The following is a 27,677-nucleotide window of genomic DNA, read 5'->3' as shown; positions in this document are numbered from 1 at the left end:
CCCGCGGCCCTCGGTGCCTCCCGACCGCGGGAAGAAGACGGGGCCGGGGGTGCACCGCCCTGACCGGCGCGGGGCCAGAGGAGGGACCCGGATCCCTTCCGACGGCCCGGCCCGCCCCGGAACCCTGCCCGGCCGTCCAGCCCCGGCTCCGGCCCCGGCCCCACGTGGCCCCGGAGCGGGCCGCACTACCCTGCTGCCGCCGACGGACGGCGCGCCCCAGCCACTGGGCGCCGCGCTGCGGCCGACGGCCAATGAGCGCTCAGCGAGGCCGCGCCGCCATTGGCGGGCTTGGGCTCCGCCCCCACGGCAGGCCCCGCCCCGCCGCCCGGGTTAGGTTGCGGCGCGGGCGGCGGGGCGGAGCTTGTCCCGTTGTGCTGCGGCTCCGCGCGGCCTGCAGTCCCGGGCCCGCGCCCCGCGCCGCCCGCCTGCCCGCCATGGAGCCCGGCCCCGACGGCCCTGCCGCCTACGGCCCAGCCGCCATCCGCGAGGGCTGGTTCCGCGAGACGTGCAGCCTGTGGCCCGGCCAGGCCTTGTCGCTGCAGGTGGAGCAGCTGCTCCACCACCAGCGCTCGCGGTACCAGGATATCCTCGTCTTCCGCAGGTACCACCGCCCCACGGGCACGGGTCCCCTCGGCGCTCCGCCCAAACCGCCCGCTGCCCGCACCACGGGCCCCTGCAAGCTGGGTCCGCAGCCGACCCCGGGCCTGCCCTAATTCCGGCCCAGACCACCCTCGCTTCAGTCCGTACGCCTGTCCTGCCTCCGGACGCCCCCCTGAGCCGCCGGTGACCCCTCGAAACTGTCAGAAGTTCTCGCGAACTAGGCCCCTGCCCTGCCACCGTCCCTCCCCACCCTGCATCCCCTCTCACTGGGCTAGGGGGCCGGTGCTTCGGGCGGCCTCTGGGGCGGGGAGGGAGCTGGAGTCTGCGCCGAGCTCCACGTGTCAGTCCCGGGACACGTCAGAGCCCGAGGAGACCCCGAGTCCAACCCCAGCCCCCACCCAGCGGGCCTGCCCGCCATCCTCGCCACGTGTCACCATCGCTCCTCATTCCGGGACCCCCTGGCGGGGTGTGGGGAGGTTCTCCTCACCACGGGTGGGCTGGAGCACGTTCCTCCCACCCCAGAGAACCCAGGTCCCCAACTGTCACCCCGCCCGCAGTAAGACCTACGGCAACGTGCTGGTGCTGGATGGCGTTATCCAGTGCACGGAGAGGGACGAGTTCTCCTACCAGGAGATGATCGCCAACCTGCCTCTCTGCAGCCATCCCAGCCCACGAAAGGTACCCCGTTCTCACGCTCCTGCCAGGCCAAAGCCCAGAGCTGTGTCCCAAGGTCCCAGGGGTGCCTCAGCCTCAGCCCAGTTGCTGCCTAAAGGATTGTCAGAGAAAGTGCTAGCAAGGACAAGGGGAGTCAGTGGGGGACCAGGGTGGGGACCCGGTACATTGACATGCGCTGGTCTCTGAGGAATAGTCCCCAGAAGGCCTGAAGCTTAATAGGCCAGCCCTGGGAGGAGCTTCCAAGAAAAGGGACATCTGTGCCAGGCTCCTGAGGCAGGAGAGCGGTTCTGAGAGTAGAAGATGAAGCGGTGAGGTTGCAGGTCAGAGCAGCTGACAAACAGCCTTGCTCCAGATGGTTCTGTGTGAGTGCATGGGCTCAGCACGCTGGGCCCCCTGACTGCTCTCCTGTCCCAGGTGCTGATCATTGGAGGTGGCGACGGGGGCGTCCTGCGAGAGGTGGTGAAGCACCCCTCCGTGGAGTCCGTGGTCCAGTGCGAGATCGACGAGGTGAGTGCCTGCCTGGATCAGCAGGTCTGGTCTGAGGCCTGGTTCTGCCGCCGCTGGCCCGCTCTGCCCTGAACTGGCTGCACACCCTTGGGCCAGGCGCTCAACATTTCTGGGCCTGCTTCCCCATCTGGAAAACAGATGTTGGGAGGGGTCAATAGGAAAACTGTAGCAGAGGGCCCGGCACATAGTGAGGGCACCTTCGACACTAGTTCTTAGTAGGACTAAGCTGATTTTTAATTTAAGTACCAGGCAGAGCTCAGGGACATCTCATCTACATGTACCCTTTGCACTCAGCATGTTTTTAGTTGGCATCTACCATGTGCCAGGTATTGCTCCAGGTGCTGGGATACAGTGGTGGACAGGCCGGTCCCTGCCCCCTCAGAGTTGATGTTCTAGTTAGAGGAGACAGCAGAGTGTGATCTGACACAGAAGGTGGGGTACAGGGAAAGCATGTAGGGTGGTCAGGGCAGACCTCAAGGAGGTGGCATTTGAGCTGAGGCTTCTGGGAGCAGCTGGCTGTGTGGGGGCAGGGGAAGGTTCTGCTGGCCAGAGGTTAGAACTGCATCCTTCCGAAAGAGGGAACAGCAGCAAAGCCACTGAAGATGGGGTGGTCTGGTTTTGGGGGGGTGGGGAATGAGCCCGAGCAGGAGGTGGGAGCCAGCCCTCAATGAGTTGAGGTACCAGGGTTCTCCCCATTTTACAGACGTGGAAACAGGTTCCAAAAAGGGAAGGGTTTGCCCAAGGTGACCGGGCTGTAGGTGGCACTGGGGGAGGTTCCATGTGACTGTCTGGCTCCAGAGTCCACCAGCCCCATAGCCCAGCCTGGTCCATCCTGTGTCCTCCAGGATGTCATCCAGGTCTCCAAGAAGTTCCTCCCGGGCATGGCCGTTGGCTACTCCAGCTCAAAGCTGACCCTGCATGTGGGTGACGGTTTTGAGTTCATGAAGCAGAACCAGGATGCCTTCGACGTTATCATCACTGACTCCTCAGACCCCATGGGTAAGCAGGGACGGGCACCGGGGCCCTCTGGCAGCTGCAGTCTGGAGGTCTCCCCTGGGCCTGCTTTCCAGGGTAGAGGACAGCCCCCCAAAATAAAACTAGAGCTGTACTTTCCCCTTCAGTTGTCACCTGTCCCATCAAACAGGGCTCAGGACAGTAGCGGGGAACCTGAAGGCAGCGGGGGTGTGGCAGTGCCCCACCGAGCCCCAGTTTCCTCCTCTTCATCCTCCGCTCTGCTCTCGCCTGGCCAGCGCCAGGGTGGAGGTGGGTTCTAGTCGTGAACCAAGGCCTGGAGTGGAGGTTCCTCTGCTGCGGTGCTGATGAGAATCCCCCAGGAATGCGGTTAAAATGTGGAGCCCCCTCAGATCCTGGGGCAATGGATTCCTGTACCCGTGGTTAGTTTCTGAATTCCAGACCTGGGTTCAAATCCTGGCTCTGCCACTGGGAAGCTATGTGGGTCTGTGTAGTGAGCTGACATTAGCCCGGAGGTCTCAGCCAGGATGTGTTCGTTGTTCCCTGTCCCTCCTTCCCTGCAGGCCCCGCTGAAAGCCTCTTCAAGGAATCCTATTACCAGCTCATGAAGACAGCCCTCAAGGAGGACGGCATCCTCTGCTGCCAGGGTGAGCCGCGGGCCTCCAGCCATCGGCAGGGTAGGGTGGGACGGGCTGTTGCCAGCCCTTTCCGATACTGAGGCTGCTGGATCCCTTCCCCCCACCAGGCGAGTGCCAGTGGCTGCACCTGGACCTTATCAAGGAGATGCGGCAGTTCTGCAAGTCGCTCTTCCCCGTGGTGGGCTACGCCTACTGCACCATCCCCACCTACCCCAGTGGCCAGATTGGCTTCATGCTGTGCAGCAAAAATCCGGTGAGTTGGGGGCTGCCAGTGGGGGCGGGGAGCGGTGCACCGGCGGGGTATGGAGAGCCCTTCCCTGATGGGCTCCTGTCCTTGGTCCCCAGAACACCAACTTCCAGGAGCCTGTGCAACAACTGACACAGAAGCAGGTGGAACAGATGCAGCTGAAATACTACAACTCAGACGTGCACCGGGCGGCCTTTGTGCTGCCCGAGTTTGCCCGCAAGGTGAGTGGCCTGCAGGGCGGGTGGCGGGGCCCAGGACCCCAAGAGAGCATCCTTCTGACTGGCCTCATATCCCACCAGGCCCTGAATGATGTGAGCTGAGCCCGGATGTCGCCACCGCCGCCGCCCAGGACCTGGGACCAGGGAGCCTCCAGGGTGCCTGGGCCCCTCCAGCCCTGGACCAGACCTGCCGGCTCTCACTCACCCACCAAGTGTTACAGGCCCCAGAATGCTGCCCGGCCTGCCCCGCTGGGCGGACTGTCTGTGTGTCTCTGGGGCGCTCAGCCTCCAAGCCTATACCAGCTGTGTACAGCGCCGTCTCTCTGCCTTTGTTGCCCCCTCACTCCCCAAACACGTGTATTTATAACAAAGTTTGCAACCCTGTGTCCCATGACCTTGACTGGGCCCAGGCAGAGGCTACATCAGCCACTTGGTGCCCCTGGGTGTGGGTCCGCGTGGGCCCTGGTGTCTGGCCTCCAAGTGTCTTGCGAGGCTGTGGCTGGGCAGGCAGGTCCCTCCCTGTGTCACCTTGGACCCACCCCTTGACCTCTGCGGCACAGAGGAGGGACTTGGCAGTCATCAAACTGGACCCAAATCTGTCCTGGGAAGCTGATGGAGCCATCCCTTTACCGAGCCCCTCTCAAGGCCAAGGCCGCAGTGACAGTCGCACAGGGTCAGGGCTGGAGGTTGTAGAGACCCAGGTGGGGCCGCCGAGGGCTGTAATTTCTCCTGGGGCTACCCAGGAGTGTTCTCAGAAGATTGGGTCCCTAATGGGATTAAGTCAGGTCCCACCCTGGTACTCCAGGGTAGCTGCTGGAGGTGACCCCAGAGGGGGCTGGTTGGGGCGTGGTCAGGTGGGGAGCTGAACACTGGCCCAGGTCACACTGCCCTGACTCCTCAGGATTCAGACCTGGTTCACATCCTGCCTGTCCCCCGTAGTTTGTGAGTACCCTCTGGCACGTTCCTAAAACACCACCCAACCATGTTGAGAGTTTGAGAAAGCAGGTTGGATGGCCTCAGCAGGGACTCCAGGGGCGCAGGGCTGTCCCCTCTCCAAGGTGCTGAACTTCCAGCTTCTGGTGCCCCAGGCACCTCACCCCTCCCACCACCGGGACAGGGTCTCTGGGAAGAGACCACCGCCAGCGCCTGGTGTGGGGAAGGGGTGGGTCTCCAGCCCACTCTTGCAGGGAGAGTGGCAGGAAAAGGACACTCCTTGCAAGGGCTGGAGTTGTCGACCCTTTCCCCGCCCTGGGCAGGGCCTGGGCCAGAAGATGAGTTGACCTGGGAGGCTCAGGGGCAGGAAAGGGGACGTGGGAGTGACCCCCACCCCCAGTCTGGGCAACCAGCTTACAGCCCTGACTCCGGCGGGAGTGATCCTGGGATTCGGGAACAGTGGGGGAGGGGAGCAAGGGTCCAGCTTTGCCACCAACTCTGCCTCCGCCTCACCCGCCCCACCCCGAGAGCTCACGAGACTGAGCACGTTCCGGCCTCTGGCTAACATCCGCTCTGTCCCTAGCCCTGGGACAGTCCAAAAAGCGGGCTGGGGCGCTGGCGTCTGCTCCGGGCGCTCCCTGCTCCCAGGGAGCCCCGAGTGGAGCCGGCTGTCGGTCAAAGGCAGTCTGGGCCGCGCACCAGCTCTGTGGGCCGGGTGTCTTAATCTTCACAACCACCTGTGAGGAAGGGACTTACCGCAGAACGGCTGCCTTGAAATGTGAGGTGACAGCAGCTAGGGCCACTCCACCCTACTCACCCCAGCCTGGGCCCGGCTGCTTCCACAGCTCAGCTCGGGCACTCTGGGGGTCCCTGCGTCCCCGTGGGGACGGCCTCTCCAACCAGCACTCACCAACCAAGACCCAGGCAGGCAATGAGAACGTGGGGGCCACACCGTGACCCCTAAGCCTGAGAGCGTTTCCCCAGGCGCTCTGGAGTCAGACCTGGGTCCAAATCTCAACGCGGCCTCCTGTGGGCTCTGCGACCTAGAGCCACTCACAGCTCCCGCCACACCCAGTTTGCAAGACAGCCCTGAGCTTGCCTGACCCTAAGCTTCAATTAGAAGCACGTGCGATGCGGGATGATAGGGAAGAGGGCAGGGAGTGGGCGGCCCTGGTTGCAGAAGCAGCTGGGGCCGTTTGCGAAACAAGCGCCTCACCTGGAGGTCGGAGCTGCCTGCAGACGCCACCCGCACGCACGCACCTGTGCACGCACGCACACACCTGTCCACGCACGCACGCACCCGCGCCTTAAGGGGCAGACCTTAGGGATGGGCCCTGAACCCGGGTCTGGGTGCGCGAGATACAGGCCCGTCTACTGAGGCAGAAGCAGCTTTGGTGAGTCCCACGAGTTCCAGAAACCTCCGGGAGGGCCATGAGCAGGGCCCATTTGTGGCGTTGGGAATAAACTCAATCCTACCTAGGTTTTTTTCCCACTTTATGTATTTATCAAAATCCCTCATGGCCCTGGTTTAAGGATTCACAGTCCCATGTGGCTTGTTAGGAGAAAAATAGCATCCACCCCTATCCCGCACCCCCACCCCCCGCCCCGTCCCTCTGTCAGCTGGTTATTTGGGCATTTACCTCCTGTAGCATAATAAATATATTTGGTGTTTGTCCCCAGCTCCTGTCACATCCCTAAAACCCCGGGAATTTCCTGGTTGGTAGGACTGTCTCCTTTCCAGAACACTGAGTTTATGCTAATGAGGTGATTCGGGTAGGGTTAGTGTGGGGTCCCTAGGCAGCCTCAGGGTGGGGCTGGCCGCCAGAAAGACCAAGTGACCCCGCCCTCCAGAGACGAAGCTCTGAAAACAACTGAACGATGAGACGTGACGGGCTCCAGGTTCCTGGAGGGGGGGGTGCCCCAAGATGGAAGCTCCTGTCCCTCCCACAGGCCCCACCTGTGCTGTCCCTCTGTCCCGTTGTGCTACCCTTACAGGAAAGCAGTCAGTGTAAGCGTCTCCCTGAGTTCTGTGAGCCGTCCGAGCCACGGAATCAAACCCCAGGAGGGGTAGTGGGAGCCCCGATGTGTAGTAGGTCGTCAGAAGTCTAGGTGACAACCCACTATTGCAACTGGCATCTGAAGTGGGGGTGGTCTTGGGCACTGGGCCTCAGCCTGTGGGGTCTGACTCCATCTCCAGGTAGGTAGTGTCGGCGCCGAGTGGACTTAGAGGACGCCAGTTGGTATGTGGGGGGGACGCCCCCACACGCGTGGTCACAGAAGTGTTCAGTGTCGTGTGCAAGTGTAGTAGGAGAAAACGGGCACCTTCCTGTCTCTAAGTAACACGCTCGTCAGCGATAGTCCCAGTCTGTGGCTTGGCCCGCACCAGCTCTGTGCGATTAAATCGTCTTGATGAGCTGATTCAGCCTTTGCGCTGTTACTGCTGGGTAAATCCCTTCCCAGCTGGGCACGGAGTCAACTCTGATGAGGCTACACAGCTTCCTGGTTTCCCCGAAGGCTTCTGGTTTGTTCTCATTTGCTTAGTTTTCAATAAGTGTACCACTAATTTAGCCCCAAACTTTTCTCCAATTCTCTAAAGCTCCTCTTAAAATCCTTGGACCCAGCAGGTGTTCTATCATTTTCACCTTGCTGAAGGCTCTGGCCAGAGCCTCTGATGTCCCCAAATGGATGCCCTTGTGCACACTTGTCCCTTAAACCCCATGTCTTCCTTTTTCTGGGTCTACTCCTTCTTTTGTTTTCTGTTTTGTTTTGGGGTTTTTTTTGACACAGGGTCTTGCTCTGTTGCCTGGGCTAGAGAGTAGTAGCATCACCATAGCTCACTGCAGCCTCAAACGCCTGGACTCGGGGGATCCTCCTGCCTTAGTCTCCCGAGTAGCTAGGACTGGCACACACCATCACACCTCTTGTTAATTTTTAAAAAATTTTTTGTAGGCCGGGCGCGGTGGCTCACGCCTGTAATCCTAGCACTCTGGGAGGCCGAGGTGGGCGGATCGTTTGAGCTCAGGAGTTCGAGACCAGCCTGAGCAAGAGCGAGACCCCATCTCTACTAAAAATAGAAAGAAATGATATGGACAGCTAAAAATATATATAGAAAAAATTAGCCGGGCATGGTGGTGCATGCCTGTAGTCCCAGCTACTCGGGAGGCTGAGACAGAAGGATCCCTTGAGCTCAGGAGTTTGAGGTTGCTGTGAGCTAGGCTGATGCCACGGCACTCACTCTAGCCTGGGCAACAGAGTGAGACTCTGTCTCAAAAAAAAAAAAAAAAAAAAAAATTTTTGTAGAAGGCCGGGCGTGGTGGCTCACGCCTGTAATCCTAGCACACTGGGAGGCCAAGGCGGTAGGATCGCTTGAGGTCAGGAGTTCGAGACCAGCCTGAGCAAGAGCAAGACCCCGTCTCTACTAAAAATAGAAAGAAATTAGCTGGACAGCTAAAAATATACATAGAAAAAAAAAAAATTAGCCGGGTGTGGTGGCGCATGCCTATAGTCCCAGCTACTCAGGAGGCTGAGGCAGGAGGATCACTTGAGCCCAGGAGTCTGAGGTTGCTGTGAGCGAGGCTGACACCTCGGCACTCTAGCCTGGGTGACAGAGAGAGACTCTGTCTCAAAAAAAAAAAAAAAATTTGTAGAGACAGGACCTTGCTATGTTGCCCAAGCTGGCCTGAAGTGATTCTCCAGCCTCAGGCTCCCAAAGTGCTGGGATTTACAGGTGTGAGCCACCGAGAGAGGCCCACTCCCTTGTTTTGGTGGAGCACATCCTGAAGTAGCATTCTGAGAAAGGAGACAAGGTCAATTTATAAAAATCTGACGTGTATAAAAGTTTCATTTTCCACATTCAAGCTTGATTGACGGTAAAGCCGTCACCTGAGGCCTTAGCTGGGGAGGATCTGCTTCCCAGGTGGTTCACCCACCTGGCTCACCAATTACGTTGGCTGTTGCTAGGCAGCTCAGTTTCTCCCCACGTGGACCTCTCCAGAGGGACACTTGAGCGCCCTCACAACATGGCGCAGGCTCCCCCCAGACCAAGTGATCCCAGAGAGAGCCAGGTGGAAGCTGCCGTGTCTCATATGGCCTGGCCACAGAGTAACACCCCATCTCCTCAGCAACATCCTGCCCAAAAGCCCTATTCAGTGTGGGGGAGACACAGGAAGGGGAAAATACCCCAGGGTGGACCCACTGCAGGCCACCTTGGTGGCTGCCACCACACACCCTTCTAGTTTCCAATGTTCTTTTGAGAGCTCCAAAATAGTTCTTCTTGATCCTCTGTATGTGCTTTGCTGTTTTTCTCTTTCTCTCTCTCTTCTCTTTGTAGAACATAATTTTTCTCTGCAGTGTTTTGAAATACCACACGGAAAGGTCTATTTTGGTCTGTTTTCCAGGGCATTTAGGAGACACTTTCAATCAGTATCATGTTCTTCAGTTCTGGAACATTTTCTTGCATTATTTTGTTTATAATTTCCTCCCTTCTGTCTTCTTTTTTTTTTTATTTTATTACATAAAACCTGCTTGAGCATCTTCTGCTTCCTTTATCTTATTCTGAAATTCCTGTTATTCAACCTTTGACATATTGTGCAGGCCTTCTAATTTTTTTTTTTTTTTTTTTTTTTACCATTTTTCATTTCTTTTTTGCTCTATTGTCTAGAAGATTTCTTAAATCTTATCTTCCAAACACTTCATTGAGCTTTTACATTTTTATCACACTTTTTATTTCCCAAAACTGGTTTTTTGTTGTTCTCTGAATGTTCTTTTTTAAGCATTTCTGTTCCTGCATCTCTTTTTCCTCTGAAGATACTGATTCACTTTGTTTTTGGACATTTTCTTCTCTCTGCTCTGTTCCTGTTCTCTTGAATATTCTGCTCCTATGGAAGAGTGAGGGCTAGAAAGCCACTTGGAAGCTCTGAGCACGAGGAGGGCTTGTCATCTTGCCTGTCACCGTGAGTGACATGGCTCAGCATTTGCTTGGAGAGCCTCGAAGGTCAGTATCTCTAGTCTTTCCTCCTGGGGTGGTCACGCTTCCCGGAAAAGAGGGGGAAAGCTGGTGGCCCCAGATTCTGGGAGTGGAGTGTGAGGGAGGCTGGGCTCTCCACATCCTGTCTGTCTGCTCAACGCCTGTTTCCACCTGCCACTCCCTCGCTGGGCCCGGGCCCCTCCCTGTTACTCCCTCCAAGAAGTCCCCAAGTCTCTGCTGGGGCTGGGGAAGGGGAACAGGGATTGGCTAGTTTCTCCAACACTGCCCGAGGGACCTGGTGCCACGGATTCCGGTTCCACTGCCAGCTCAGAAGGTGCTTTGTAGACCATTATTTCCACACTTGTCCTTCGGTTCTTCCAGTTCCAGACATGCTGCTGCCCGCTCTCCCACGCCGCGCATGGAACCATGTGTTTGCAGAAATTCCTTTTTCTGTCTTCTACCCGGGTGTGAGGAGGGAGGAGGTGCGTGTGTTCACGGCTCCGTCTCTACCTAGAAGTGCTCACTGTCGAGAGTGTTACGGGGACAGGCAGACCTCAGAGGCCACGCTGAGGAGGGAACACAGGTTAGGGGTGAGCACAGAGCTCTGGAGCACCCTGCCCTCCCTGTCTGGACTCTGCGCAGGCAGACGTCATGGGGTCGTTCCCGGAATCCCAGGGCAGGGGCCTGGGGGCAGGGCCAGGTCGCTGGACAAACAGATCAAAGGTGAGGCCAGCGCAGGGCTGCAGACCAGGCCTGGCCAGCTGACCGCACACCATGAGGTGGGTAGGAGCCCCCACGGCCGCCCTGCAGGGTGAGGGTGGAGAACAGGCCTCGGCCCTCACGGCCCCTGCCCTGCCCGCAGGCTGCTCGTCCTCCTGGGCCTGCTGTGTGGCTTGGCCGCCACCCGCTTGGGCCCACAGTGGCCTGAGCCCGTGTTCGGGCGCCTGGCGTCCCCTGGCTTCCCGGGGGTGTATCCCAATGACCAGGAGCAGCGCTGGACCCTGACTGCTCCCCCCGGCTACCGCCTGCGCCTCTACTTCACCCACTTCGACCTGGAGCTCTCCCACCTCTGCGAGTACGACTTTGTCAAGGTGCTGGCAGGGTGGGAATGGCCTGGGGGTCCCCAAGGACTGGCCAAGGCTGGGGATACCTGGGAGCGGGTGCCCTGGGCCAGGAGGGAGGGCAGGCCTGGGTCTGGCCTTCCCTCCCCGTGACCCCCGCCCCCACAGCTGAGCGCGGGGACCGAGGTGCTGGCCACGCTGTGCGGGCAGGAGAGCACAGACACAGAGCGGGCACCCGGCAACGACACCTTCTACTCGCCGGGCTCCAGCCTGGACGTCACCTTCCGCTCTGACTACTCCAATGAGAAACCGTTCACAGGCTTCGAGGCCTTCTACGCAGCGGAGGGTGAGCTGAGCAAGGGTCCTGAGATGGCCTGTCCACAGCTGGGGTGGCGGGTGACTCTGCCTTAGGCCAGGCCACCCCCGCCCTTCATGTCCCCACTTCCTCTGGGGCAGAAGAGGGGTCCACAGCCTGACGTCGTCCGCAGTGCAAATACCAGTACCAGCTGCCTCCACTCACGGGGCTGAGCCCCGAGCGAGCCAGGGACCGTCGCCCCTAAGGACGACGCAAGGGCCATGGGCCCATGCACAGGCGGGGAAGTGAGGCCCCGCCGGGGGAGCACCGCCCACAGAGCTTGATCTCAGACTCTGGCCCCAGCTGCGCGACCTTGGGCAAGTGGCTGTGCAGGGTGTGGTGTCTCCTGGGTTTGACTGCTGGCTGTGCCCTTCACTAGCTGGGTGGCCTTGGGCAGGACACTGAGCCTCTCAGCAGTTTAGAAGAGATGGTGCTTGGGTCTCCCTCTCAGCGTCACAGGCAGGTTGCGGTGACCTTAGGCCCGTAAAGAACTGGTCCTGCACCCCATGGGACACAATGAGGCCTCTCAGGACAGCCACTGAGGTGCTTGGTCTCCCAAGTCCGAGCCAGGCCAGAGCACTGTCCCATCTCCTTCCCTCCTGACCCCTGCTGGCCGGCCTCTCCCCCAGATATTGACGAGTGCCAGGTGCCCCCGGGAGAGACGCCTGCCTGTGACCACCACTGCCACAACCACCTGGGTGGCTTCTACTGCTCCTGCCGTGCAGGCTACGTCCTCCACCGGAACAAGCACGCCTGCTCAGGTGAGCGTGGCTGCGGGGAGAGGAGGGGGACCCGAGCCGCGCCCAGCTCCACCCTGCCCAGGATGCACCTGGCTCCTCAAGGCCATCGCTGCTCCCCCAGCAGTACAGAGGGTCCTGGGCCCTGGGGGCTGGGCGCTTCTAGGCCCTCCTCAGCCTGCTCCTTCCACCCCTCCCCGCACCCATTCCCATTGCGAATCCGCCCACTCCTGCATCCGCCATCCACCACCCTCACCCTTTCCCGCTCCAGCTCGCTCACTCCAACAGCTTGTGTTAGGTCCCCACTGCGTGGCTGGCCCCATCTGGGCCCTGGGAACCCCCTGCCCCATACAGTCACTTCACCACTTGGGCCACAGTCCCTGTAGCCTCTGCCCCTAGTCCAGTAGGGCGACAGTCACAGCTCCTGGGGTGGGAGAGTGGGGGACCTAGGCTGACTTCTCTGGTCATGTCTGGCTCTCCGGCCTCCCTCCCTCCACAGAACTAAGGGGTTCGCTGTAGGCTGACCCCTTTGGCTGCCACGGGACCCCCACCCTGGCGCTGACCCTACCTCTCCCACTGGTGTCTCTCCCCCATCCCGATCTCTCTTCCAGAGCAGAGCCTCTAGCCTCCCCTCCGCTCCGGCCTGCCCCGCGTGTCGGCAGCCAGAGCGCCCCGTGGGCCGCGGCTCGGGGTCAGGCCGAGATCACTGCAGCCCACGGCCTGGTCCAGCCCCCACGGCCCCAACAATAAACCTGCTCCCCCCACCTGCTGCTGCGTGTCTCTGAGGCGGGGGGGGGGGGGGGGGGAGGGCGTGGCGTGCACCCCAGGGCCTCTCCCCTCTGCCCACCCTCCTTGCAGCCTGCGAACCCCGGTTCAGTGGGAGCCGCCTCCATGGGCCCCAGGTTCCTTGGCCACAGGGCTTTCTCCAGCCCCATTTCGAAGACTTCAGAGAGGGGCAGGGCCTGGCCTGAGTTCACAGGGGGACGGGGGTACTGCCCCCTCGGGGTCCCCAGAGGCTGAGCTCGGAGCACGCTCAGCCCACCTCCTGTTCAGAGGGTAACTCGGGGCCCCTGTGTGCTGGCCTGGGGGGCCTGAGCCAGAGTGGAGAGACCCAGAGAGGTTCACTGAGGGGCGGTCAGGTCTCCCCAAGGACTCCCCGCTTCCTAGAAGCCTCCCGGCTCCAGTGGCTGCGTTCACCTCATCCTCCCGCCCCTGCAGCCTGGGATGGGGGGAGTGGCAGCAGGAACGGGGACAGACCTTCCCGTGAGTGACTGCGCATCCGCTCCATCTTGCGGGAGCAGAATCAGCTGTCGCAGTGAGGAAGGAGGGCGCCAGTCACTGAGGATTGAACTTCTCTGAACTGCCCCCAGGGCACAGCCCAGACCAGAGAAGCCCTTCCTGACTGTTCTGGGGAACTGGGGAGGCTGGGCTGGTCCTGGCTGGGCACGGGTGGGAGAGCCCTGGTGGATAAACTTGGGAATCGGGTGGGGGGGTTGCAGAAGGAGGAAAGGGCCCCCAGGCCCAAGGATTCGCCTTTCCCCTGAATCCTCCCTTCCTTCTCCTTCCGGTGCCTTCACCCTCCCCAGGGCTGTGAGCCAGCCCCGGCCGACTTCCCTCCTGGGTGCTGCCTGTTTCAGCTAAAGCCTCAGAGCAAGAAAAGCCCCTCCCTAAGCCCTCCCCCTGACGCTGACGCCTCGGGCTGGGCTGGCCAAGGCCAGGGTCACAGATGTCCCAGCCATGTCCATCCTTGTCCCTTGCCCTGCTCCCCAGAGGCAGCACCCTGCTGTCCGTGGTGAGGGCTGACAGACGGGTACGGAGTCACTCCACCCCGTCCTCTGTCCTCTTCCTCCCAGCCCTGTGCTCAGGCCAGGTCTCCGCTGAGCGGTCTGGGGAGCTCAGCAGCCCCGAATACCCACGGCCGTACCCCAAACTCTCCAGCTGCACTTACAGCATCCGCCTAGAGGAGGGGTTCAGCATCATCCTGGACTTCGTGGAGTCCTTTGATGTGGAGACGCACCCCGAAGCCCAGTGCCCCTACGACTCCCTCAAGGTCTGGTTCCTGAGACCCTCACCCTGTTGGGACCCTCTCCCTCGGCCAGCTGCCGCATGGCCTGCAGCACTGCCCCCGTGTTCCTGTCCAGCTGAGTGACCCCCAACCTCTGCAGACTCCATGAGGTCCAAGCCAGGCTGTGGCCTTCAGAGTGAGGGGGCCCAGGTCTGCCTTATCAGCTCTCCCTGAACGGCTGGGGGTGGGGGTTGCTCCCCTCTAAGCCAGGCAGGACCCCTGGCAGCAGGTCTTGAGGTTTCACGGGCCTCTTCTTTTTCAGATTCAAACAGACAAAGAGGAATATGGCCCATTTTGTGGGAAGACATTGCCTCGCAGAATTGAAACGAAGAGCAACACCGTGACCATCACCTTTGTCACCGATGAGTCAGGGGACCACACGGGCTGGAAGATCCACTACACGAGCACAGGTGAACAAATGGGTCTTGGATCCAGAGGGAAAGTGAGAACACTCTCTTCTGGAATGTCAAAGAGCTACGTAGGATGGAACCCTTTCTGGCCCAGGCCTGGGAAGGGAGACTAGGTTGGAGAGGGGTGGTCTGTACGGCAATGGTCCTCTAGGGAGAAGTACCCACTGCCTATCCTCCTTCCACCCATCCTTCCATCTGCCCACCCATCCTTCCATCTGCCCACCCATCCTTCCACCCATGAATCCATCCATCCACCTACCCACCCACCCATCCATCCACCCACTCATCCTTCTACCCATCCTATCCACCCACCAACCCACCCTTCCACCCACTCATCCTTCCACCTGCCCGTGCTTCTATCTACCCATCCATCCACCCACCCACCCACCTGCTCACCTATCCTTCCATCCACCCACCCATCCATCTACCTACCCACTCATCCACCCACTCATCTTTCTACCCATCCTTCTACCCACCTACCTACCCATCCATCCATCCACCCACTCATCCTTCTACCCATCCTTCTATCCACCCACCAACCCACCCTTCCACCCACTCATCCTTCTACCCACCCATCCATCCACCCACTCATCCTTCCACCCATGAATCCATCCATTCATCCATCCATCCACCTACCCATCCACCCACTCATCCTTCTACCCATCCTTCTATCCACCCACCAACCCACCTTTCCACCCACTCATCCTTCCACCCAACCATCCATCCATCTACCCACCCATCCATCCATCTACCCCCGCATCCTTCCACCCATCTGTACCTTACCTCCATCCACCCATCCTTCTGCTCACCCATCCTTCCATCCACCCTTCCATCCATCCATCCTTCCACTCACCCTTCCACCTGCCCATCCATCTACTCATCCACCCACCCACCCATCTTTCCATTCACCCATCCTTCCATCCACCCATCCATCCTCCCAATCCTATGGATGTATACCAGGGGTACATAATGCAAAAGTCACAGTCCCCGTAGCCTCTGCTCTCAGTCCAATGGGGGGGGGGGGGACAGTCACAGCAACATAACCACAGCCCCATAACAAGCACAGTCTGAGAGCCAAGCCTTGGGCAATGTCCAGAGGAGGGACCTGGCCCAGCAAGGGCTGGGTGTTGGGGAAATCAGCCTGCAACAGGAAACACCAAGATTGGATTTAGAGGATAAAGGTGTTGGAAGGTGTTCCAGGCGAGGGAAGAGTATGTGCCCAGAACTCTACTGTTCCAGGTGTTGAGCTATAGATGGTGAGGTGTGGGTATGAGTTATGCGCTGGGGAGTGGGGCCGGTGGGTTTCTGATCGTGGAGGGTATGGACTGGAGCTGCAGCCCTGGGAGTCTGCAGCCAAGGTCTGTAAATGCTGCTGCCTTGGACTCCCCTCTGAGGCCTCACCAGAACCCCTCTGCCTCCCAGCAGACCTTCAAACACCAGAAGCCCTGGGCTCCCACAGGGCCACCAAGGCTGTCCCTGGAGACAGGCCTGCATGGGACTGAGGACCACCCCAGGACACAGGCTGGGTCGGGTGCACCCAGCCACCCCAGTAGCTTACCCGGGACCTTTGGGCCCAGAGAGCAGCTGCTAGAGGGAAGAGGGGACTCGGCCCCTGATGGGTGGGTTCTGACGGACAGCTGTGGGGATGGCCTGAAGTCTCGGGGTGAGGGCAGGCCAGGTTAGGGGGCCAGTGTCCCTGGTGGCCTGAGCACCGCGGGTGGGTGCTCATGAGGGGAAGCCCAAGGCTCCCTGAGTCAGTCTATCTTTAGTTTCCTGCCTGAGCATGTTAAAGCGCCCCCGTCAGGGTTTTCTCCCTGGGCCAAGGTGGCCATCCTGCAGGGCTGCTGCCAGGTGTAACTTTCCACGCCCTCAGCACTGTCCTGTCCTGTCCTAGGTGCTTTACATACAGCCCCCAAAACAGCCCTGGAGCAACTATTACTATCATCACCCCCATCTTACAGATGATGACATGAGGCTCAGAGAGGTGACAACCACTGGGAAGTGGGAGCTGCGACCTAAACCCGTGCAGTGCAGCTCTTTTCCTCAAAGTCACCCTCTCTTGGTTTTGAGCAGTGCCTATGAAGTTCCTGGCGTGGCGCAGACACTCCACGTGTGGTGACTGCACTATCTTGCCACGTACCTGGCTTGCTTTCTTACGTACCTTTGGCTGGGTCCCAGGGAATGCAACAGGCCTTAATTTGTACAAGCAACTGAGAGTTTAATCTTGCCTTCGGTTTTAAATCTTAAGAACCCTACCTCATTTGTGGCAAGCCCTCTTTACATGTTAAGTGTTTCATTTATAAGCCAAGAATTTTGGATTGCTAAATTCAGGCTTGGCCGCTATAGCCCCCATCACAACCAGTAAGCCGCTTGCCTCTGCGCAGCGCGGCCGTGCCCTGATCCGACGGCGCCACCTAACGGCCACATCTCACCTGTGCAAGCCAAATACGTCCTGAAAGACAAGTTTTCCATCTTCTGCAAGACTGGCTATGAGCTTCTGCAAGTGAGTTAAACACCACGATCGATCACGGTTGCTTTGAAATGTTTATGTATTTATGTCAGCAGATATGAGAAAGGAAAATGGGAAAATAGCCGTGTGTCAGCATGGTGGTTTCTTTTTTTTCTTCTTTTCTTTTTTTTTTTTTTTTTTTTTTGAGACAGTCTTGCTCTTTCGCCCGGGCCAGAGTGCCGTGGCGTCAGCCTAGCTCACAGCAACCTCAAACTCCTGGGCTCAAGCAATCCTCCTGCCTCAGCCTCCCGAGTAGCTGGGACTGCAGGCACGAGCCACCACACCCGGCTAGTTTTTTCTATTTTTAGTAGAGAAGGGGTCTCGCTCTTGCTCAGGCTGGTCTCGAACTCCTGATCTCAAGTGATCCTCCTCCCTCAGCCTCCCAGAGTGCTGGGATCACAGGCCTGAGCCACCACACCTGGCCACAGCATGGTGGTTTCTTTTGCCTATGCTTAAATGATAAAAATCAAAGAAATAAGTTTGTGGAGGACAAGAGGAATGGCTACAGAGAATTTTATGCTCGAGAATCTTTCCTTTTTATCTGTTTTTTTTTTTTAAGGACCACTGTAACGAGGTCTTTCGGTAGGGGAGTGAGAGTGGACACAACTCCTCTGCCCTTTTTTTTAAAGCCACTTTGGGAAGCTGGTGATTAAAATGGCAACTTTTCTGTTTGTTCACACATGACAGCAACTCTTTGCAAAGCAGCTGAAACAACAGAAAGACGAGTTTGCCGTCCCTCTTGCACGTGCCCTGTGATAGCCCCTGTATTAAATTAAGATCCTCCCCCTGCTCAAATGACCTCTCCATGAAGCAACTCCTGAGCCCAGAAAAAATTAGACAGCCCTGGGAGAGAGTATATTCTGCAAAGTTATAAATAGTGATCACTGTTAAGGGAGGAGGAGTATAATTTTAAAAAATGCTTAGCGTGTTGCTTGAGGGGCACAGGTAAGAGATTAACATGTCCTCTTTATGTTCTTCAAAATTGTCACTGAATCCCCGTGGTAAAGAGTAATAACACTGAAATGATAGCTGGCTATGCAATCCCCAGTCCTGTGGAGGGTCAAAACAAACAAACAAAAAAAAAAAGTGAGACACCTTACTTTTCCCACCTTGCAAACTTCCTGGGCAGGTCTTTTCCACAGCTCCTTGGACTGCAAACTTGTTCAGTTTCTGATTTTAAAAAAACCAAATCCTGGCATCCTTTGAAACATTAAAGCTTCTGCCAAAGCCATCTTCTTTCCTTTTATGTTTGATTTTAGAAAAACATTATTTCAGCAAGTCAAAAGCGTTTCCCCGTAAATGATGCTGGCAGTGAAAGCTGATGGAGAACACACAGGCAAAGCTCAGAAAATGGGTTTTTTGGTAGCTCAGAAAGTGGTTTTTTTGGTAGCCTTTCTCTGGCCAACGACCATACTCGATCCACGTGTGGTCACGCTCGCTGTCCCCAAACTTTTGACACAACACTCTGGCACTTTATATAAGGAAATGGTGGAATGTCAGCAGGGACTTTGAGATCTGATGTGTTCTTGGATCACAGTGAAAAGCAAAAACACGTCACAAATTACTGCAAAGATCAACATTTGATTCATAAAATGCCAATACATGTTGAGAGATGAGATACGCACATTGGCGAATGAGTGAGCAGAGCTGTTGGCAGCAAATGCACACACGCCCCACGGCAGCAGGGCAGGCGTCCCGCACATCGCACACACACCCGCACAGATACTAGTCGCGTGACTGTCACCTCAGGAGCATGTGTGAAACACTGGAATAGGAGCTACTGGGAAGCACAGCTTTGGGGAGTAACTTTATGATGTAAACAAGGAAATTAATATTTTCTGAATTCTTCTCTAGGGTCATCTGCCCCTGAAATCATTCACTGCAGTCTGTCAGAAAGACGGATCGTGGGACCGGCCGACGCCCGAGTGCAGCAGTACGGTCGTGCGGTGACAGTGGCTCTAACTGCCCGCGCTGCTTCTGCAGTGCTTCTCTGGGGGTGGCAGGGTTTCATGCCCTTTCTCGGGGCTTGAGCTCCCAGTTTGCTTCTCTTCCCCTCTCAGTGCTCTCTGAGAGGTTAAAGCAGGACCAAGGCCGGGCGCGGCGGCTCACGCCTGTAATCCTAGCACTCTGGGAGGCCGAGGCGGGAGGATCGCTCAAGGTCAGGAGTTCGAGACCAGCCTGGGCAAGAGCTAGACCCCGTCTCTACTAAAAATAGAAAGACATTATATGGACAACTAAAAATCTATATAGAAAAATTTAGTCGGGCATGGTGGCGCATGCCTGTAGTCCCAGCCACTCGGGAGGCTGAGGCAGAAGGATCGCTTGAGCCCAGGAGTTTGAGGTTGCTGTGAGCTAGGCTGACACCACGGCACTCACTCTAGCCCAGACAACAGAGTGAGACTCTGTCTCAAAAAAAATAAATAAAAAAACAGGACCAAGCTATTAGGGAAAATATTTGCTGTAGGAAAGTGTGTTCTTCGAAGATATTTTTCTAAGCGTAGAAGTACCAATACTCATCACAGAAGATGGGAAGTACAGAAAATTACTAAGATTTTAATACCCATAATACTACCACATGAGAGTCCGATCAGTTACTATTTTGGTATGTTCCCTCCAATGACACATCTCACGCGTGTGAACACGCATGTGCGACCGCAGCTAGGGATGGGGGTGTTTTTGTGTGGTAATACACACACACCCCCCTAACTGGGGCAATGGCGTACATTACCATTTTGTTAACTAAAAATCATGTATCTTAAATCATTTTTAGTATTTTCTCAATTATGAAAGTATATACATGTTAATTGGAAAAGAAGAGAAGTTTACAAAAAATACCCAGTGAACACCTCTTTTGCTCAATCTCCCCAAACCACCACTAGGAGTTCGGAGGTCTATTCCGTCACGTTATCGCCTATGCTATATGTATGAACACGTATTTCATTTTTTTTTTTAACCAAATGGGATATTAAACCTGACTGCAATTTGCTTTTCTCCCCATATTGTTGGGGTCTTTCAACACCAATCTAAATATTAACAGAACCACCTTTTTTTCTTTTTTTGAGACAGAGTTGTTGCCCAAGCTGGAGTGCAGTGGCATCATCATAGCTCACTCTATCACTGTAGCCTGGAATTCCTGGGTCAAGCAATCCTCCTGCCTCAGCCTCCAGAGTAGCTGGGACTACAGGTGTGAGCCACCACACCCAGTTAACTCTTATTTTTTGTAGAGCTGGGGTTGGGGTGGGGGGTCTTATGTTGCCTAGGCTGGTCTCGAACTCCTGGCCTCAAGTAATCCTCCCACCTCAGCCTCCAGAAGTGCTGGGATTACAGATGTGAGCCGCTGCACCTGGCTAAGCCACTCGTTCTTTTCCTGACTGCATAGTATCCCTTCACTTGTAAGCTGATTTTATTTAAAACAGTGAAAATAAACTAGCACTAAACAGAGTGTTGGGAGTCAGAGGTCGGGGTTTGAGCACCGATTTTGTCTGATTCTGCTGCTTTTTGCTGTAATTGTGGGCTGATCACTCCCCCTCCTGTCTTCTCATCTACAGAAGGCAAGACGGCCACATCAGAGCTGCTGTGAGAATTAAAGACAGCAACGGGCAAAGCATTCACTAAGCGTAGACTGAGGCACACAGCTATTAGTTGCTGTTTGGAGACTGGAAGGCCCAGACCAGGGTGCTAGCAGAGTTGGTTTCTTCTGAAGCCTTTCTCCTTGGCTCGCAGCCTCCCTTCTCAGTGTCCTCACAGGGCCTTTCCTCTGTGCCTGTGCACTCCTGGTGTCTCTTCTCTTCTTACAAGAACACCAGTCCTATCGAATTAGGGCCCCACCAAAAAAAAAAAAGTTAAAGTAATACTAAAAAAATAAGTTGCTGTGTAATCGTCTAATATCTACAGCAGAAATACACCAACAATTTTTGGTTGTCTACCGTATACAGAACTTTTAGATTGAAATTGCTTTGTGTCTTTTGTCTCACAAATTGGTTAGTTCACGTTAGTAATCTCTTGTGATTTGATTTTTTTTTTTTTTTTTTTTTGAGACAAGAGTCTTGCTCTGTTGCCCGGGCTAGAGTGCCGTGGCGTCAGCCTAGCTCACAGCAACCGCAAACTCCTGGGTTCAAGCGATCCTTCTGCCTCAGCCTCCTGAGTAGCTGGGACTACAGGCATGCACCACCATGCCTGATTTGTTTTTTCTATATATATTTTTAGTTGGCCCGCTAATTTCTTTCATTTTTAGTAGAGACAGGGTCTTGCTCTTGCTCAGGTTGGTCTCGAACTCCTGACCTTGAGCGATCCTCCTGCATCGGCCTCCCAGAGTGCTAAGATTACAGGCGAGAACCACTGCGCCTGGCCTCCTGCGATTTTTTTTTTTTATTTTTATTTTTTGCCCCTCCTCCTGACAACTGTGATTTCTAATCCAAACTTGAGGAATGAATGATGAAACTCCAAACAAGTTTGTTTTTTTTTTTTTTTAAACCAGCACTTCCAGGTCTTCCGAAAAGTTCAGCTTACAAAAGGGATCAGAACAAGCCGAGTCCTTCAGTCTATTTTTGTGTCTTTGTCTACCTTTCCAGCCTTCCCAATTGCAAACTGGGTACTATTTTACCTCAAACCAGACTGTGCCAGGTAGCTTGCTGTTCTGATCTTTTCCACATTTGCAGCGAGGGCCCTAAGGAACTCCGAGTGGTTTCGAATCACACCACTCCTTCCCCCAGGATCAACTCCCCTCAGTCCAGCCATGTAACAGGGATGAGAGTGAGCTTTAAAATCACACTAAAGCGATTCTCTCCATTTCTAGAGATGAAATGAACGATGTCCACTGTGCAGAGGAAAATGAATATGGCTTCAAGTGTTAGTACCGCACGGCACCACCTGTCTACGTTAGTTGCTTATGGTCTCCAGATCGGTTTCACGTTAGCATTGAAATTACAAGCGGACTTCTCCCTCTCCCATTTCTCTATTAGTTGTTGACTGTGGCCCTCCTGATGATCTACCCAGTGGCCGAGTGGAATTCGTCACAGGTCCTGAAGTCACCACGTACAAAGCTGTGATTCAGTACAGCTGTCAAGAGACCTTCTACACCATGAAGATGGGCGATGGTGAGCACATTTTTCAAAACTGGGGGTGGGTGACATTTGGAACTTGAGCCCTCGTGGTCTGAAAATAAACTTTAAGCAACATTTTTGGCTAAGGCTAGACAAAAGATTAAAAGGCACTTCTCCCACCTGCTAAGTGAAATATTATAGCTAAGGTGACTTTAATGTCAATTTGCAAGAATCTGAAAACAGATCTTATCTAGTAAATGACTACTACAAACACACAATATATTCCAAATGGTTTAATTTAACAAGTCAAAACCTTATCATTAAGCACTTGAGATCTTGATACATATTCAAGTTACACATCTAAAAGGTTTCCACTTTGCAAGCAAACATGGTAATGCAGAGCCCTCCTGTTTATGAAATCATGTAAAATGGTTACTCAGGCACCTCTATTTCCCACTGATGCTCAAGAATCAACATTTTTCAAGAGAGTATTCAAGCAAATGGCAACCATCTTACACATGCAGTTAAACATTTTTGCTTTTCCAATGATTTGCAGGTGAGTATGTGTGTGAGGCTGATGGATTCTGGACGAGCTCCAAAGGAGAAAAATCGCTCCCAGTCTGCGAGCCTGGTAATGGATACATTTATACAAGAGATTCCTAATTGATGGAAAGTAGAACTGGGTAGGAGACAGTAAGTAGAGCTTTAGCTGTGGTAGGCAGAAATGTGACTTCAGCACTTGGCTGCTAGGCTAAGTTATTCTTTCCAAATAATATGTTCTCATTATCCCCTTTCCATATGGAGAGGTTGTTAGGTGCTGACTGCATCAGTCATTTGATTATTTTTGACCTTATAACTAGGCAAGCATAAAAAATTAAATGATTTTTAAAATTATCTTGAACAATTTATCCATTTATAAACATGAGTTCTTCTGTTGAGTTACTTTTCTTCTCCGTAAAAATGCTATTAAAACCCAAAGTTAATAACTTCATTATTTCCCTAAGCAATTGTTTTCAATGACATCTAGTTTTTAAACATTAATGCAATTTGCCCTTTAATAGTACTTAAAAAAAATTTTTTTAACCAGAATTGGCTCCAAAGATAATAGTTGAATAGAGTGATTAAAAAAAAAAAAGTCAGAAAGGTAATAATATATTCATTACCCCAATGTTATTTGGCCTAAATTAGTTTTTTTAAAACCTATACTTGGCTGACACAACATTTTTAAGTTTTAATATAAGTACACTGCCACAAAAGGAAACATATATGCTACATTAATGAGCTTATTTAGTTTGCAATAAAGACAATGAAATTTAGTGTTTGGAAGAATCAACTAGACCAAAAATACTAATTTCTGAACCTGAAGGGTTCTGGCCACCAATGCAACATTCTAATTTTTAAAACATTTGCATGTTCAAAGGTAAAAGTAATTTCTGATACCGACCTTAGTTCCTGCTTTCCCAGAATTACATAGTAAATACCCCATTTTACAAATAGGAAAACACACCAACAAAAAGATTATCCTTTTTACACACATCCTCCACTGCATCAGCTCAGATAATTCCTATCTGTCCTATTAATTTCCCCAATCTTATAGATCAACTTCTTTTAGCAAAACAAAGTAACTTCTAAAAGTTAATTTCACTCATCTCGTTTACTGAGGAGCTAAGAAATACCTAAACGTTTCTATCAAGTCTTTGAACTATGCTATTTTAAATCAGCCTCACTTGCCTTTATACGTGGACACCCACCAATTCACGTAATATAATTTTTGGCTGACATTAAGTATACACAACTCCAAAATGGTAATAATTTAAGAAAAATATCACAGTTTCTATAAAGGCTCTGTATCTGCTTCTCTCCTCAGTCTGTGGACTATCAACGCGTACTACAGGAGGTCGTATATATGGAGGGCAAAAAGCAAAGCTTGGTGATTTTCCTTGGCAAGTCCTGTTATTAGGAGGAACTACAGCAGCAGGTGCACTTTTACATGACAACTGGATCCTAACAGCGGCTCACGCTGTATACAAGCACAAAGAAGATGCATCTTCCCTGGACATCCGAATGGGTGTCCTGAAGAGACTATCACCTCATTATACACAAGCCTGGGCCGAGGCCGTTTTTATACATGAAGGTTATGCTCATGATGCTGGTTTTGACAATGACATAGCACTGATTAAATTGAAGAACAAAGTTGTAATCAATAGCAACATCACGCCTATTTGTCTACCAAAAAAAGAAGCCGAATCCTTTATGGGGACAAATGACATTGGAACCACATCTGGATGGGGATTAACCCAAAGGGGTTATCTTGCTAGAAGTCTAATGTTTGTCGACATACCAATTGTTGACCATCAAACATGTACTGCTGCGTACGAAAAGCAGCCCTATCCAGGTGGAAGGGTAACTGGTAACATGCTCTGTGCTGGCTTGGAAAGTGGGGGCAAGGACAGCTGTAGAGGTGACAGTGGAGGGGCATTAGTGTTTCTAGATAATGAGACACAGCGGTGGTTTGTGGGAGGAATAGTGTCCTGGGGTTCCGTGAATTGTGGGGAAGCAGGGCAGTACGGGGTCTACACAAAAGTCAGTAACTATATTCCCTGGATCAAGAACATAATGAATAATTTTTGATTTGCATGTCTTCAATCAGTAATTGATTCCCTATTTTTAGAAATACTTATAAAAGATCTTAGCAGCAACGTGACCTGAGAAGCATCAACATGGCAGTTGTTCTTCCACCCCCCAAACACAACCAAACTCCAGGTGAGATTGCTGTTACTTTTCTACCTGCCAGTTTAATTCCATCCTGACTCCATTCAAGGAGACACAAACCATTATAGTGCCATACATCCTTGCCAAACCAATATAAACTCACTGCTCAAATTACATTTAATAACTCAGAAAGACCAGCATCTTTTCATACTGGCTGCATTTCTATAAACTGCCTGTCCAGGCTCTTTGACTGTTTTTCAACTGTTCTTAAACTTGTTTTTATTTTTTGATCTCTCCGTGACTGCTTTATAAACAGTATTGTTTCAGGAATAAGCTTGAATCACTTTTTTTAGTAAATCGGAAACACTGATACTTTAGCCCAGGTATTGACCGATTTATATGTTAAAAACCAATGCCACAAAATGGTGGAATATAATTTTTCACTTATCAAATTGTCAGACAAAAGGAACACAGAATAGTAGTACTATTTCACATTGTCAAAGACAATATAAACTTTCTAAGTTTAGGACAATTTGGCAACACATTTCAGACGAGACTGGGTGCATTCAGGGTAGTATTGCCATAGACTGGCACTACATTTCAACAGCCTTAAAAGCATGCATATTCTTTGACCTAGCAATTCCAATGCTACGAATTTAATTTAGCTGTAAGGATGTTTTCAGCAATTGGAAATAACCTAAGTAATGTTCAAATTCATAAGACTGAATCAAAGGTGGCTTTACCACAAGATGAAAAACATTGAAGGTAGTGGTTACATTATAGATAAATTCTGTAATGTCTTTTTTTTCTAACAATGAGTATGAAATACTTGGGCACAGTTAAGCCAAACAACAGAACACAGATCACACAAGAGCTGGATAAAGAACTCTGATACACAGTTAAGAGCTACTCGCCTGGTACGCAACAACAAAAAGTTATTCTAATAACATGTATCTTCTGAATTATTGAGTAGTTAACTTCCTACTTTTTCCTACTGAGGACAAAATGTTGCCTTAACCTTAAAAGTCTCATTTTAGTTGGCTATTCTTCCCTAAAAAGCTTTAATAGTGAACACGTAACAAGTTTTTCAGTCTAGCTAAACAATCACCCTTATATATAAAAGTTGACTACGAGTTTGGCCTAATTTCCCTTGTACATATAAAACGCAACTTCTTGAGACTCAAATTCTAAGGGTAAATTTCCAGCATCTTTGTCACATATATAAAAGAAATCATGTTTTTCCAGTAAGACTCCAGACACTAAACTGTGGTAAGCAACAAAAATTTTTATTCAACTGGTTCAAAAAATTTTTTTTAGAATGAATGCATTTAGATGACCAAATAGACTTTCAAAAACAAATCTTTGCCAAATAGTTTAAGTACTTCTAAACTTCAATTTTTTTTTTTAGGGTAGAAATAAATACCCATAGCTATGTAATACCATAAACATGTTAATAAAAGGCTACTCGACATCGAAAGCCTTTTATGGCCAGTAACTAGCTTTACACAAGTGTAAATAAGGGATTAAAACCATGCCATTGACAAGTTAACTTACCCCTGGGCTCCTTGAAGGCTTGTCAGTTTAGTCTTTGGAGGTCCCCGAATACCATTTTAAGTGTTACCATGTTACTGCTGCTGAGTAATAGTGCAAATGCTAAAATGCAAAATTCAGATGGTACAGGGTTTGGAAATCATGCAGATTTAGATGCAGAAAAAAAAAAATTTAAAACAACTCAAGATCCTTTTACAGAGGAAACTCATTAACGAAACAATGTGGCGATCACAAGTCTAAAGGATGACTTCATTTATAAATGTTCAGAACACATAACTTGCAAAATGACAAACCTATTTATCATAATCTAATTAGGTAAGGGCACTAGGTAAGCTACCAACACAGAAACTCACATTCTTCCAATTAGAAAATAAGCTCAACTCTCACAGAATTAGTAGTTACATAAAAAGTACAATAGAGAATATATTATTGCTTTTACATACGTAACAATGCATGGTGAGAGTCTGAGTTTCGTAAGTGATTTTATTCAATATTACATTCCTCCACCTTCGGAGGACAAAGCCCATTTCACTTAACACTTCCACAGACAGACAACCCACCCTACTAGTTCTTAAAGCTATCAGGCTTCTTAATGGATTTTAGGCACAAGATAATTTGTGGTTTCTTCTACTTTATCCCTATTGCAATTAATTCCACTTTTCAAATCCCAAACTAGAAAGGTTCTGATATTCCCTTCTTTTTAATTGATATGCTTTGCTACAAAGCATTTGAAAATAATCAATATTGTTTTGCCCACTCCCCCAAATAAGAATATTTTTAGAAGGCATGATTTCCCAATGGAGATTACAGGTCATGGAAATAGAACATCACCCAAATGCACAGAGGCACTAAGAAAAAGCTGGAGGGTACTGCTTACCATTTTAGGTGCGGTCACCCAGACTTATTAAAAACTAGATTTAAAAAGAAAAAAAAAAACAAAAAAAAAACTTTTCACTTTGGACAATGCAAGAACAAATAGCAATTAAGTCTGGGTATCAGGTGTCAATGCATGACAGGTGATGAATCCATTTGACTTGAGACAACTTTTCAAATAAGTTTATTTGAAGCAAAATAAACTACTGCCAAGAAACTTTATGAAAGTTCCATCTCAAAAGGGTCAAAAAAGGGGAATTAACTGCTATGAATTCTTTGCATTCAGGGCTGCAAAACAAAGACACATATTATTTAAATCAGTTTTATTTAAGAATTTCCAACATTGACAACTCTTATAAAAAGCATCCAAGCACAGGACACAAAACTGCAGCAAACAGCATTCTTATGGGTAGCTAACAGACATTAGAACTTCCACCCTTCTTTGAGACACCTGAGCTCACTGGTGAACTCTGCTTCCAAGTACTCCTGCAAAGCACACCACAAGCTCAGTCCATGTTCTCAACCCACCAGCTTCAGTTCACATTACCACACTTACATATCAGTAACAGAAGAGAACACACACCATACAGCATTCACAGCAGTTGA

At 52.1% G+C, this 27,677-nt stretch overlaps 2 protein-coding genes across 9 annotated transcripts; both read left to right on the top strand.

Moving 5' to 3' along the window:
- The first annotated feature begins 359 nt into the window (after positions 1–359).
- SRM (spermidine synthase) lies at positions 360–4,233 on the top strand. Its single transcript, XM_069477327.1, has 8 exons — positions 360–601; positions 1,158–1,278; positions 1,690–1,782; positions 2,628–2,781; positions 3,318–3,401; positions 3,500–3,645; positions 3,738–3,860; positions 3,939–4,233. Exons 1-8 carry the CDS (start codon positions 435–437, stop codon positions 3,957–3,959), a joined length of 909 nt encoding a protein of 302 aa, XP_069333428.1. The 5' UTR covers positions 360–434; the 3' UTR covers positions 3,960–4,233.
- A 6,217-nt stretch (positions 4,234–10,450) lies between these two features.
- On the top strand, positions 10,451–26,828 carry MASP2 (MBL associated serine protease 2). 8 transcript variants are annotated; one of them, XM_069479331.1, is made up of 11 exons: positions 10,451–10,535; positions 10,619–10,847; positions 10,986–11,163; positions 11,802–11,933; positions 13,763–13,959; positions 14,237–14,384; positions 16,769–16,887; positions 18,748–18,826; positions 21,855–21,989; positions 22,492–22,566; positions 23,803–26,828. In XM_069479331.1, the coding sequence occupies exons 1-11, from the start codon at positions 10,531–10,533 to the stop codon at positions 24,564–24,566; spliced, it is 2,061 nt and encodes a 686-aa protein (XP_069335432.1). In that variant the 5' UTR covers positions 10,451–10,530; the 3' UTR covers positions 24,567–26,828. The 8 variants fall into 8 exon arrangements, with proteins under 8 accessions (XP_069335432.1, XP_069335433.1, XP_069335436.1 ...); XM_069479332.1 differs by lacking the exons at positions 16,769–16,887; positions 18,748–18,826; XM_069479335.1 differs by lacking the exons at positions 22,492–22,566; positions 23,803–26,828 and having other exon boundaries at positions 21,689–21,892.
- Positions 26,829–27,677: the final 849 nt, after the last annotated feature.

This window comes from Eulemur rufifrons, chromosome 8 (assembly GCF_041146395.1).
Source record: "Eulemur rufifrons isolate Redbay chromosome 8, OSU_ERuf_1, whole genome shotgun sequence".
Classification (NCBI taxonomy): Eukaryota; Metazoa; Chordata; class Mammalia; order Primates; family Lemuridae; genus Eulemur; species Eulemur rufifrons.
Note: the sequence above shows the minus strand (reverse complement) of the source record. Positions and strands in the feature narration are given on the sequence as shown.